Raw genomic sequence first — 14,942 nt, forward strand, 5'->3', positions numbered from 1 at the left:
CCATGCAACATACAAACCTAAAACTCAGTAGGTGATTCCCATTCATTATTTTTTTTGTTTTAATTATTGCCACGTGCTCCTTACCTGTCCAGGTGAAATGCTGCAATTTCCGCATTGTGCCTCTCGTAGTCCGAGAAATAGAAAAAGTCTGGGGGAGTTTCTTGCTCTCTCGTTTGCCTGTAAAAAGAAAGACAGGAGAATATCGCACACTTGAGGCTAAGCAACAAAAGGGCTAGTAAGTCTCTGTGGTTGGTTCCCTGATGGAGCTTTTTAAGTAGGGATGCTTGAGGTACCTGCTTGTGCAAACCTACCTGATCCAGGCTCCCAGGTTAAAGACCCACCTGGTGTTTACATTGAAAGCACTATGGCCATGGCTTCTCCCAAATAATCCTGGGAGCTGTAGTTTCTAAAAGGTGCTGAGAACCCTATTAGGAGACCCCTATCCTGCTCACAAAGCTACAGAGCAATTTAACAACCAATCTCTCTCTTTCTATGGAACTCTGGGAATTGTAGCTCTGTGAGGGGCTAAAAAAAACCTGGTTAATTAGCTAATTCATAACGCTTTGCCTCTCATCCCCTGCAGAGCATTTAAGAGTATCCTGAAAATACTCTTGATCCCGAAAGTGAGTCTTCAAGGAAGAAAAGGGCAAATCATGTAATGAGAGCAGTGCTATCTACCGAAAACATTCATTGTTCATTGCTGCGGCCTCTCGGACACAGGGAGTGGTCATTGCAGCACTGCTGGAATAATATACTCTTGGAAATGTTACTTTTCTATTAACTCCCCACAGCTCCAAGCAACAATATAGATGGCTATTACTAATCTTGACAACCCCACAACCCACTATCACCTGCGCCTTAGTTTTGCATTTTTATGTATATTGTATTTAAGAATACAATATACATAAACTCAGAGGAGTCACATGGAAGTTAATGCGCTAAGATAGTCCCAGCTTACTTGTGACCTTCCACCACCCCTGACCATGCATATAATAGAAAACAGAATTATATATACATTCTACAATTCCCCCCTTACATATCGCTCCCTTACATTTTCTGGAGTTGGTCCAACCAGAATCCCTCCTGTGAGGTAGGCTCAGAGGAGGATGACAGAAGACAGGGCCTTTTCAGTTGTGGCTCCCCATTTGTGGAATGTCTGCCCCAGTGAGGCCTGCTGACACCTTTTCCATGCCAGATGAAAAACTCACTTTCTGCCCTGCCCATTGCTGGATTGCAATTTTATTTGTTTGCTGTTAGTTGTGATGCCCAAAGCTATTTCACTACTGAATTTCATGTGTTTTCTTTCTTTAAATGTATTTTTTACCTATGCTGGTCACATTTTGTTTGTGTAACAAGCAACAAATGAGCTGTAACAACAGCAGCAGCAGCAGCAACAACAACAACAACAACAACAATTTCTTAGCACATGAAAGAAAGACTGCCAACGTCTTCCAAACTATTTTCCTGCATTCTCTGATGTTGACTCTGGCTATGCAGAGACTGAATCGAGATTGCCCCAAGGTAGTGTAAACTTGATTTATCCTAAATGAAAGAGGCAGCTCATAGACAAAAGGAATGCCTCTGAGGCTGTTGCGCCATTGTCCCTTACACGGAGCTTAATAAATTTTGCGCATAGATTAGAATCACTTGCGAGATTCTTTACTAACACCACTTGGCATGCATTTTGGGGGCTTAGTGTGTCCTTAGGAAAATGAATGGCACTTGGTGTGCTAATGCATCAATGGGTGAAGGGTGCCAAACGACCCAACGCCTTTCTCTAGCGCCGCTGGAATCAGGGTGCTTGAATTCTTTGGCGCCGGCGGTGGCTTATCTGGTTACACACCGGCCATTTCTAAGAACAGGATGTCACCGACAAATGTAATAAGGAAGGGAGGCCGAGTCAATGGGTTAGATTTAACATAGACAAGGTGTAGAAGTCAAGCTCAATGGAGCTTTCCACTTCCCTCCTCCTGCCATCAAGAGGGTTGGTGCAGGCGACGAAGCAGACCAGCCACAGCAGACAGTGTTGAGGGGGCTACAGGGAGAATTGAGAATCCGCTGATATTAGGCAAAGGGGACTTTTGCTCCACTGACCTAAGATTGGAGACCTTTAGATTGGAACAATCTATGGGCAACCACCTCCAAAAATTAACATCAACCTAGAATCATAGAGTTGGAAGAGACCACAAGGGCCATCCAGTCCAACCCCCTGCCAAGCAGGAAACACCATCAAAGCATTGCTGACAGATGGATGTCAAGCCTCTGCTTAAAGACCTCCAAAGAAGGAGACTCCACCACACTCCTTGGTAGCAAATTCCACTGTCCAACAGCTCTTACTGTCAGGAAGTTCTTCCTAATGTTTAGGTGGAATCTTCTTTCTTGTAGTTTGAATCCATTGCCCCGTGTCTGCTTCTCTGGAGCAGCAGAAAACAACCTTTCTCCCTCCTCTATATGGCATCCTTTGATGGCTATCATATCACCCCTTAACCTTCTCTTCTCCAGGCTAAACATACCCAGCTCCCTAACCTGCGTTAGAGAAAATTCTTTTAAGTTAATACATAGATGGATGCAGGTGGCGCTGTGGTCTAAAGCATTGAGCCTCTTGGGCTTGCCGATTGGAAGGTTGCTGGTTCGAATCTTCAGGATGGAGTGAGCTCCCGTTGCTCTGTCCCAGCTCCTGCCAACCTAGCAGTTCGAAAACACACTAGTGCAAGTAGATCAGGGGTCCCCAAACTAAGGCCCGTGGGCCGGATACGGCACGAGGGACTCAGTTATCCCGCCCGCGGCGACCCCGCCTCCCACTGTCACTGCCCACTCTTACTGGCGTGGCGTGGCTGCCCACTTCTGGGTCGGCGGAGCACCGGAAATGGCTTGTGCGCATGTGCAAGCGCCATTTTCAACGCACTTCTGGGTCTGAGCAGGCCTATGCACACGCGTACAAACTATTTCCAGTGCTCCGCCGACCCAGAAGTGCACCGAAAATAGTGTGTGCGTACACATATGGACAATTGCTTTATCTCATAAACTAAGTACCTTCCCTGAATAATACCTATGCGACAGATGAGTTTGTTGAACTATGGTACTCTTTTATAAAATACTCAAATGAACACCTTCGTGACTGGCACCCACCAACTATGCATATAGGTGTATGGGGAAATTTGATGCATTAGTCCAGTGTTTTTCAACCACTGTTCCGCGGCACACTAGTGTGCCGCGAGATGTTGCCTGGTGTGCCGTGGGAAAAATTAAAAAATTCAAGAGAATTACTTTATATATAGTCAATATAGGCACAGAGTTAATTTTTTTTACATTTTCTAATGGTGGTGTGCCTCGTTATTTTTTTCATGAAACAAGTGTGCCTTTGCTCAAAAAAGGTTGAAAAACACTGCATTAGTCTTCTGTTCTTGGGGAAAGGGCTGGGAGCGGCAGGAAACCAATTGTTTTGATAATGTTTATGTTCATGCTTAAGTCCTTTTTCTGGAAAATGAATAAAATATTAAACTTTTAAAAAAGAGACCGGTGACCTTTGTCCTGTTCTCCCTGAGCTCAAACTCGGCCCTCCAGATGTTTTGGGACTACAACTCCCATCATCCCTAGCTAACAGGACCAGTGGTCGGGGATGATGGGAATTGTAGTTAAAAAACATCTGGAGGGCCAAGCTTGGGGGTGCCTGGTTTAATAGCTGCTTCTTCCCAGGGAATTCTGGGAACTGTGGCTCTGTGAGGGGAACAGAAACCCCCCCTCTCTCTCTTTTAAAGAGAGTTCATTTGCCTTCAATGTTCTCAAAAAGGCACCTACACCGAGGCTTTGGTCATGCAGCAATTTATTTAAACTGCACTGATTTAATTGAAAGCCGGTTGATGAATCAACTAAATAATCTTTAATTGGCTGACAGCCTGACTATATATAATGCCCAAGTGAACCATTTCCGATGCACATTGCTTTCTCTCCCCCAATATAAAATTGAAATTCTGCTGACACTGGCGTCACCCAAATGGGCTTCTGTATTCCAATATGGGAATCAGCTTGGCGGAAAATTTATTGACAGATGAAGATTTCTTTTCCCCTTTCCTTTTTTTTTTAAAAAAAAAAGAAGAGGATTTAAAAAAGCTTTTATCTACACCGAAATAAAGTGATGTTCAACAGGAAAATGACATAAGCCGCAGAAGCAATTAAATCAAAGTAGCAACAAGAAGAACAATATTGCAGTAATTGGGGGGGGGCCCTCCTTACCGATTGGTTCCCCCCCCACTGCCTTGTAGGTGTATTCTGCAACCTGTCCTTAGCACCACAACAGTGCAAGTGGCGGATCTGTCCTGGGTGGTCCACATGCCATCCTGCTTTATTAGCATTGTGATGTTCCACCAACGTCACTGAATTATTGCTATCTGGAGGGGAACTCTTGCACTCAAAGTGCAACAAAAGTGGGTCAAAAAACAACAACAACAAAAACTGGCACATTTGGTGATAAGAAGAGCCTCCTGGATCAGGCCAATGCCCCATCTAGTCCAGCATCCTGAGGGTGGGAAGAATGGCAGGCACTCATTTCTATGCTGCTTTTCAGTCGAATGAATCACAAAGTGGCTTACAAACAATAGCTAACAGTAGTGTGATTGAACGCAATAAAACATCACAAATACAGCATAAATCATATTGAATAATTAACAAATCACCAGAGAAGGAATTAGCATCCATAAAACACAAAGCAACAGAGCAACAAAACTGGGAGCTCAAAAATCCAGGGAGGAATTTCACGCAAGCCTTCCAACTACAGACCCAAGAATTCATGTGCTCACGCACCACATCAAACGCAATGCTCTTTCTATGGCAGCTTGCCATAGGCTGGTTCAGGGATGCATGCTCCCAACTGATATACTTGCAATGCTTCTATATCAGCATCCAATATGTATTCACCAAATCTTTCTTTCTTTCTTTCTTTCTTTCTTTCTTTCTTTCTTTCTTTCTTTCTTTCTTTCTAACAGCAACTCACAAAGCAGTTTACACACACACACACACACACACACAATCACACAATACAGGAAGAAAACTGTCCTGTAGTTTATTTTTCACAACACCTGAATAGCTCAGCTGGTTAGAGTGTGGTGCTGATAAGGCCAAGGTTGCAGGTTCGATCCCCATATGGGACAGCTGCATATTCCTGCATTGTGGAGGTTGGACTAGAGTTTCCTCGCGGTCACGTCCAACTCTACAATTCTATGATCCATGTTTGAAATTTGGTGGGGTGTGTGTGTTTGTTTTGTTTTTAAGCACAGGCAGATTGGCAGTGCGATCCTAGGCTTAAACCTCCCCACTGAGTTCAACTGGGCTTACCCCTAGGCAAGTGTGTATGTGATACAGAACACTTTTAGAAAAGGAAGAAGGCAAAACCAGTATTATATAATCTTCAATATCATCTACAGAAGCACAGGTAAAGAGCCTGTGTCCCTCCGGATGTTGCTGGACTCCAACTCCCACCAGCCCCTGACAGCATAGCCAATGGGAGTTGTAGTCCAAGAATATCTGGGACGCCACAGGTTTCCCATCTGTGTTCAAGCATTTTCTGGACTATACCTGATCAAGTTCTAGTTGGGGAAGGGGGGTTGCATGTCTGAATGCTCCACAGACTCCAGGGGCTTCAGCGGTGTGTGATCAGTGGACTAGGGGGACTAGACTAGCCTCGTAAATGTTGACCTGGCACCTCTTTCTCAAAGCCTGTGGAACTTCTGCCTGGCTTAGAGAGGGAGGTGCGAAGCTCACATGCACACGTCACCTTCTACCCCAATTGCCCTCATGAGCTGGCGCCTCTGGCCCTGTTCCCCTATGAAAAATTTGACTGCACGCCACTGAGGGGGTTCGTCATCATGCAGCAAACTAGCAATGCAGGGAAAAGGTCCTATAGAGAGCAGTAGAAAAATGCAGGAACCCAGTTTCCCACTCAAACAGGCCCGTTGGAAGCCACTGACTGATTAGTTGCTGAGTCATTAGCTATTAAAAGGGAGTAAAAAGGTAAAGATAGCCCTGACCATTAGGTCCAGTCGTGGAGAACTCTGGGGTTGCGTGCTCATCTCGCTCTATAGGCCGAGGGAGCCGGTGTTTGTCTGCAGACAGCTTCCGGGTCATGTGGCCAGCATGACTAAGCTGCTTCTGGCGAACCAGAGCAGCGCACGGAAATGCCGTTTACCTTCCCGCCGGATAGGTACCTATTTATCTACTTGCACTTTGACGTGCTTTCGAATTGCTAGGTTTGCAGGAACAGGGACCGAGCAACGGGAGCTCACCCCATCGAACCTCCAACCTTCTGATCGGTAAGCCTTAGGCTCTGTGGTTTAACCCACAGCGCCACCTGCGTCCCCCATTAAAAGGGAGTACATGGATGTATAAACTGTTCTTCAGAACTTGTGGAAGAGCCATACGTTCTTTTAATTTTGCAGATACTTTTAATGCATTTTTACATTTCCACGTCTTTCGATTACTTTGTTTTATCTGCTGCTACTTGTCCTAAGCCGTTGGGAACAAGGCGAGTTGAAAAACCCGAATAAAAATGTTTCATCTCTCCCCCCCCCCCCGATTTTAGCACAGAGGAAGACAAAGAGGTCTGATAAAATGATGTGCAGCAGAGAGGAAATTGATAAGAGCGGTTTCTATCCCTTTCATAACGCTAGAACTCAAGGAGTGTGTGCCCGCCAATGAAACAGATTGGCAGGAGATGTAAATCAGACAGAGAAGTGCTTCTTCACACAATGCAAAATTAATTTATGAAATCGGCTACTATAAGATGTGGCTGCCAACTCAGATAGCTTCAGAAGGGGAGTAGACAAATTGGTGGAGAATAATGCTACCCACGGCTGCTCATCAGGATGGAGATATACTGTCTCCAGGACAGAAAAGCTACAAAGTGTTATGACATTGTTACATGCCCTAACTGACTAGCATGACTCTAGCAAAAAGGAAATACAGTGGCACCTTGGTTTACAAACTTAATCCGTTCCGGAAGTCCGTTCTTAAACCAAAGCGTTCTTAAACCAAGGCGTGCTTTCCCATAGCAGCGGGGGACTCAATTTACAATTGGAACACACTCAACAGGAAGCAAAACATGTTCTTATTCCAAGGCAAAATTCACAAACCAAAACACCTACTCCCGGGAAACTAAGCTGTTCTTAAACCAAGGTACCACTGTAAGGCTTTGTTTGCAAACAGACAGGTAAAAAGGTAAAGGTAAAGGACCCCTGGATGGTTAAGTCCAGTCAAAGGCGACTATGGGGTGTGGCTCTCATCTTGCTTTCAGGCCAAGGGAGCCGGCGTTTGTCCGCAAACAAGTTTTCTGGGTCATGTGGTCAGCATGACTAAACCGCCTCTGGCGCAACGGGAAACCGTGACGAAAGCCGGAGCACACAGAAACTGCATTTACCTTCCCGCCACAGTGGTACCAGTTTACCTACTTGCACTGGTGTGCTTTTGAACTGCTAGGTGGGCAGAAGCTGGGACAGAGCAATGGGAGCTCATCCCGTTGTGGGGATTCGAACCACCGACCTTCTGATCGGCAAGCCCAAGAGGCTCAGTGGTTTAGACCACAGTGCCACCTGTGTCCCTATATAAACAAACAAACACAGGGGAAAAGAAGAAAACGAACTACAGCGAACAACTCAAACCAGCAAGGATTCTTTTTTTTGGGGGGGGGAATATATTGCCCTTCTTTAATGCAGTATTTTCAGCCCGAAAATCAGCAGACATTTGGCCCAGTCCTAGCCTATCAGCGGGAAAGGTGCAGCAACTTTTTTTTTTTTTTTTGCAGCGACCACTGTTCCATCTAGCTCAATATAGCTGACACTGACTGGCAGCAGCTCTCCAGGTCTCAGACAGGAATTCTTCCCAGCCCTAATTGGAGAGACCAGTGACCGAACCTGGAAACTTTTGCAATCAAGGCAGATGTTCAGCCCCTGAAAAAGAGTGCACCTCCTCTCCCAGACTGTCTCTGCTCAAAATCCCGAAGATATTTAATAATTATCCTGGCCGTGATAGTAGGCATGTGGTTACAGCGCTATAATCACACCCTAGGGCTAAAAGTGTCTGAATCTTCAGAAGTGCCATTTCCTAATAAAGAACACACACCCTTGAACTTGTTTTACTGCTGCAATTAACATTCTTTAATGCACAGCAAAGGGCGAGGTGCCTCGAAGAGCCCGGTGGGAGGGAGAGTTTTAATTGTTTCAGGTTCTGTTTTGCAACCGGGGGGGGGGGGGAGAGGATAAAAGTAATGGGATTCGCTCTGATACAATATAGCATTTCATTATGTTTCTTGTACTGCAAAGTTTCCTTTCTTGTTTCCCAGGCCTTTTGCCTAATTGCAAACAAGGTCGCAGAATGGTCCGAATTGTAATCATAGAATAATATAATGGTAGCGTTGGAAGGGACCCTGAGGGTCATCTAGTCCCACCCCCTGCAATGCAGGAATCTTTTGCCCACTGTGGGGCTCGAACCCACAACCATGAGATTAAGAATCTCATGTTCTACCAACTGTGCTATGTTGGAGAAGGAGTCTCGCATTGCAAAATAGCCAGGTTCAGGCCCTACAAAGCAGAGGTGGGGAAGTTAATTTATCTACTCACCTCTGGCTGATTTTGACAGGTGTCCAGGACCACCCACCTGCCAATTACCTGTTGTCACAGTGACACCAGGCAACTGACAGCTGTCAGAATTCAGGAAGCACCAATCCAGTGAATCCCCCCCCCCAAAAAAAAATCCATAGTTGTGAGGCAAGGAAAATTGATGCATATGGCCTGCTGAATGGACCCTCTTTTCCTCTTGCCGTGTGCTCTCAACAATCATAAGTTATATCTATATAAACACTTGCCATCAAGCAAGGAACACATCTGGGAAGCTGTCATTCCCACAGAGCAGAGATACGGCCACAGGGACCAGTACCTTACAGCAGACCCAGATACCAACTCTTTCCCTGTGTCTACTCTGGCACACCTGTCACAGGGCCTAATGATGTCACCCATGACACCAGGGGTTCAAGTCATTTGCCTGTCTTCCAAGGTGAGATATGCCATCATCTGCTTCTGCACTCCACCCAGGAAAAACAGGGCAGTCTCTACACAAAAGGGTGGTGGGTGGACACAAATCTGGTTATCAGAAGGGGAAATACAGAAAAACCAGGGGGAGGAGGCATGTTGGTAGGATGGTAGGATACCTGCCACATCTCTGCTGGAAGAGTGTTTCACAGCATTGGACTGGAGACCCTAAATGCTTGGCTTCTAGTTGAGGCTAGTCAGGTCTCTGTAACACAGGGGACACCTAACAGGGCTCATCTGGAAGATCTCAGTGATGGCTCCATTAACACGCCCATGCTTCAAAAAGAGACCCAATGTTAAGCATCCCATTAACTTACCTGGACCCTTTGTTCCTCATCGGATGCCCTTCATTGTGTGTAAACCTCCCCCCCCTCACAGAGGCGTGGAGAGTGGCAACGCAAGAATACTTGTGGAATACTCTCCCCAAGGAAGTACTCTTGGTGCCATTAATAGTTTGCTTTTAAGTGACATTGTGAAACATTTCTGTTCCCAGGCTTTTGACTGCTCAATGGGAGGCTAGTTGAATTATGACTGCTGGCCTTTGAGTGCTCATCTCTTAGTGAGGTGGGTAGGATTTTGCCCTTTTATAAATAATCTTGGAAGAGCATGTTGAGGTACTGTGTTTTATAAGGAGTTTGATGGACTTTTATATTTTAAACCGCTTTCAGGCATTCTATCACCCAGAGTGCATCAAATAATAATAATAATAATAATAATAATAATAATAATAATAATAATTTATACCCTGCCCATCTGGCTGGGTTTCCCCAGCCACTCTGGGTGGCTCCCAACAGAAGATTAAAAACGCGATAAAACATCAAACATTAGAAATTTCCCTAACCAGGGCTGCCTTCAGATGTCTTCTAAAAGTCAGATAGTTGCCTCTCTCCTTGACATCTGATGGGAGGGTGTCCCACAGGGCGGGTGCCACCACCGAGAAGGCCCTCTGCCTGGTTCCCTGCAACCTCACTTCTTGCAGGGAGGGAACTGCCAGAAGGCCCTCGGAATAAAGAGTTCTACTAACCTATGCCCAAATTACAGGAGGAGGGCAGGAGATTCCAGACTCCTACCAATTGATATGAATGCTTGTTGTTGTTGTTGTTGTTGTTGTTTCGGGGAGGGGATACATAGAGCATTATTTTGTTAAAAATTAGTGGGGGTCAGGAGGTGGGGTTTGTGCAAACCCTCCTATTTCCTTTCCCCTCCCATATTCTGAGCAGTGCCCTGATTCTCTGTAGATCTCTGTGCAACATGGATGGATGCTGGGGGGGGGGGCAAGTCATTGGGGCAAATGCTAGGCAACGTGCTCCATCTCCTCCAACACAAGTGGTTCTTCTGAATAGAGCTTAAATTCCCTTCATTTCCAAGGACTTTACAGCAGCTAGTCTTTCAGCTTCCGTTTTCAGCTTTCCACTTGCAGTGGGTTGGACTAGATGATCCTCGGGTTCCCTCCTGACTCTACAATTCTATGAGCTGTCACCCGCTATGATTCAGTGCAGTAATTAACGCCAGCAATTTTCCAGTAAAACTACCTGACTTGGCACTTGCAGATACAGGCACCAACTTTTCCCTGCTTCCAGGGCTGCTGATCACTGAAAACAATCTCTCAAATCTCCTTCCTTGCTGAATGTCCTTAGCTGAAAGAACAGCGGGAGATTTTTTAAAAATGGCATAATAGATGTGGAAAAGCTGGGCGGTGGGGGTGTGGGGTAGAGATTCCCCCCCATCACGCTTTGCATTATTTATACGCGGAGATCTACTGGCACAATAGCCAAAAAATATTGTGGGCTTCTAAGATGATAAATATATTCATTATGAGGAAGACATTCAGAAAATACACCGCGTGTCACCGAAGGAATTTAATCACCACCTGGAAGATGTATGCACGCTCCCAGATTTATGGGAAGAAAAAAATCGGTTATGATGAGATGTTTCCTCCGATAAATTCAACTTATAAAACAATCCCGATGCATCTCCAATTACGAAAATACCTGTGTTGACTGATCTGTCGGTAGAGGCGGAATTGGAGCTTGCTAATCGGGAGAAAATGCCTGCCTTTTTTTTTGCTTTGTGTTTAATGGCATCAAATAAATCACAGGCCTGCCCAATGTTGAATCTAAAAGACTAGCTATATAAAGCATTCGGTAACAGCAATTAAAAACGAAAAAGGGCAAGGAGCAGTATGTTATGGGTCAACACAAGTACAGCGAGGAAGAGCCAGTAGCGAAGTACCTTACATGCAGAAGGTCCTAAATTCAATCCTCAATGGTATTTCCAGGCAGGGCTGGGAGAAGATTCCTGCCTGAAACCTTGGGGAGCTGCTGCCAGTCCGTGTAGACAATACTGGCCTCAATGGACCAATGGTCTGACAATGGATAAGGTAAGCTTCCTACGGTCCCAACTGCAGGTGCCTTAACCATACAGAAACTACGAGAAGGATATTGTGTGACTTGGAAACTGGGACTAATCCAGAATGTGGCTGCCAGACTGGTGACTGGGAGCGGCCGCGGGGACCATATAATGCTGGCCCTAAAAGATCTACATTGGCTCCCAGTATGTTTCCGAGCACAATTCAAAGTGTTGGTGCTGACCTTTAAAACCCTCAATGGCTTTTGCCTTGTATACCCAAAAGAGTGCCTCCATTCCCATTGTTCTGCCCAGACACTGAGGTCCAGCTTTGAGGGCCTTCTGGCTGTTCCCTCACTACAAGAAGTGAAGTGTCAAGGAACCAGGCAGAGGACCTTCTCGATTGTGGCAATCATCTTGGGGCATGTCCTCCTGTCAGATATCAAACAGATAAATAACTATATGACTTTCAGAAGACATCTGAAGGCAGTGCTGGACAGGGAGGTTTAAATGTCTGCTGCTAGCTGGGCTCGGTGATGAGCCCTCGCTCATGCAATTGCATTTAGACAGTCCAGGTGGCGCTGTGGGTTAAACCGCAGTGCCTAGGACTTGCTGATCAGAAGGTTGGTAGTTCGAATCCCTGCGACGGGGTGAGCTCCCGTTGCTCGGTCCCAGCTCCTGCCCACCTAGCAGTTCGAAAGCACATCAAAGTGCAAGTAGATAAATAGGTACCGCTCCGGCAGGAAGGTAAATGGTGTTTCCGTGCACTGCTCTGGTTCGCCAGAAGCAGCTTAGTAATGCCAGCCACATGACCCGGAAGCTGTACGCCGGCACCCTTGGCCAGTAACACGAGATGAGCGCCGCAACCCCAGAGTCGGACACAACTGGACCTAATGGCCAGGGGTCCCTTTACCTTTTACCTTCTTCCACTTGTGTTTGAGTCATCTCCCAGTTTGTTTCCTCAACCTAAGATACGGAGTATACTAAGGAGTATACTAAGCGAAACAGGCTCCACAAAGTAGGAGAGGCTGCTCAGGGGAGATCGTTTCAACATCTTGAGCCTTTTGGGTGTTGGCCAGGACTTCAATGGTACTGCCAGTCATATCAGCCGGGAAATCCCCCAGAGCTGTCTGAAAACCCACTGGGCCCATTTGCAAAGGGGGAAAGGTGCTGAAAGCCTAAATCGCAACAGGAAGTGATCTGCCCATGACAAGGGGATGATTTGAATATCCCCCACTTTCATATCCCCCTCTTCCTGCCCAGTTGAGAAAACAAAGTCTGAAGTGTGGACTGCCACATCCATTGGGCCAATGACATGTTGGGACAGCCCCATGGTCGTCAGGGCAGCTACAAAATCCTCAACCACCACAAAAGGGTCCTCGGTGTTTATAAATAACAACGTAAAAGCTTATTTCGGCATCAAGAGGCCTATAAATTAGTAATAAAGATGATCACCACAATAATTTCATGCAAAAAAAAACACCTATAAAAATCAAACATGAATAAGCTACCATGGACCGAGCTTTCCTATCACCACATGCTGCCGTTAAAAGCACTGAATAAATTGACTCATTGTCAGATTCAGGCTTTTATAATGCAAGCAAAATCAATTTCTTTAAAGAGCCGAGCTGAGCTGGAAACTCTTAACAAGAACTTTCAGCTTTAAATTGGAGGAATAGTATAACTGCAAGCACCCCAATTCATCCACCTGCACCCCGAAGCAACTGAGGGCAGATGTGAAATTCATCAAAGTTTCAACAGATGGGTTGGGCTTCCCCTGGTGATGGCCTAATGAATCCCTTCCTGTTTGTGTTTTTGTTAGCTGTTCATTGGAAGATGCCTTGTATTGGGAACAGGCTGTAGCTCAGCAGTAGAGCATCTCAGTCGCAGGTTCAATCCCTGGCAACTCCAGATAGGACTGGGGAAAGTTTCCTCCTTGAATTAAATGACCCCCGGGGTCCCATCCATCTCTGCTATTCTATGATTCTATGAAACTTTGGAGACCTCCTGCAAATCTGTGTAGATGGTAGTAATTTAGATGAACCAATGGCCTGACTGTACAGAGCATCTTCCTATGCTTCAAGTTACAAGGACTAAACTTATGATGAAACTTTCTGACAGTAAGAGCCGTTTGAAAGTGGAACAGATTGTGGACTCTCCTTCCTTGAAGGTTTTTAAGCAGAGGTTGGATACCCTTAAACAGAGGGTTGTCATGGGTGCTTTAGCTGAGTTTCCTGCATCGCAGGGGGTTCGACTAGATGACCCTTGGGATCCCTTCCAACTCTGCAGTTCTATGATTCTATGTAAGTTTGGCCTTTGGTTCATCTATCCACTGTTTGCCAACAGCTTTCCATGTTCTGGGAAATGCGTATTTCTCAGCCCTAGCTGGAAAGGACCTTTCCCAATTAGGGGAAAGAAGGAGAAATATGGCTTGCATCCGGTGTCAGACTAGACCCTTAGAAAATAATGGACATGCCTAACACAGGTTATCCATTTCAACTGTTCTTCTTCTTGTTGTTGTTGTTGAGTCGTTCAGTCGTGTCCGACTCTTCGTGACCCCATGGACCAGAGCACGCCAGGCATCCCTATCCTCCACTGCCTTCCGCAGTTTGGCCAAACTCATGCCAGTCGCTTCGAGAACACTGTCCAACCATCTCATACTCTGTCGTCCCCTTCTCCTTGTGCTCTCCATCTTTCCCAACATCAGGGTCTTTTCCAGGGAGTCTTCTCTTCTCATGAGGTGGCCAAAGTACTGGAGCCTCAACTTCAGGATCTGCCCTTCCAGTGAGCACTCAGGGCTGATTTCTTTAAGGATGGGTAAGTTTGATCTTTCTGCAGTCCATGCAAGAGTCTCCTCCAGCACCATAATTCAAAAGCATCAATTCTTCGGCAATCAGCCTTCTTTATGGTCCAGCTCTCACTTCCATACATTACTATTGGGAAAACCATAGCTTTAACTATACGGACCTTTGTCGGCAAGGTGATGTCTCTGCTTTTTAAGATGCTGTCTAGGTTTGTCATTGCTTTCCTCCCAAGAAGCAGGCGTCTTTTAATTTCGTGACTGCTGTCACCATCTGCAGTGATCATGGAGCCCAAGAAAGTAAAATCTCTCACTGCCTCCATTTCTTCCCCTTCTATTTGCCAGGAGGTGATGGGACCAGTGGCTATGATCTTAGTTTTTTTTGATGTTGAGCTTCAGACCATATTTTGCGCTCTCCTCTTTCACCCTCATTAAAAGGTTCTTTAATTCCTCCTCAACTGTTCTAGTCTTCAGCAAAAGTGAGCTGGATTCAGTCCTATATGTATAATGAGCAGTGCTGCCTTGCCTTGCATTTCCCCCCTCCAGAATGCCATTTACCAGCTATTTTGTTGTTGTGGTGGTGGTATACAGAATCATAGAATTGTAGAGTTTGAAGGCAGGGGCGTTCCAAGGTGGGTGGTCTGCCCCGGGTGCCATCTCAAAGGAGGGGTGACAAAATGCTGACCCCCTGATCGGCGGCACCCCCCGGGGCAGCGCGCCAC

General features: G+C 45.9%; 1 protein-coding gene across 1 annotated transcript in view; it reads right to left on the bottom strand.

The window, feature by feature from the left end:
- FAM20C (FAM20C golgi associated secretory pathway kinase) overlaps positions 1-14,942 on the bottom strand; it is a 94,211-nt gene that overhangs the window by 19,912 nt on the left and 59,357 nt on the right. The window contains 1 exon segment of the mRNA XM_033167237.1: positions 85-177. Coding sequence (XP_033023128.1) covers positions 85-177 — 93 coding nt within the window.

The sequence above is a fragment of the Lacerta agilis genome, chromosome 13, assembly GCF_009819535.1.
Source record: "Lacerta agilis isolate rLacAgi1 chromosome 13, rLacAgi1.pri, whole genome shotgun sequence".
NCBI classification, from domain to species: Eukaryota; Metazoa; Chordata; class Lepidosauria; order Squamata; family Lacertidae; genus Lacerta; species Lacerta agilis.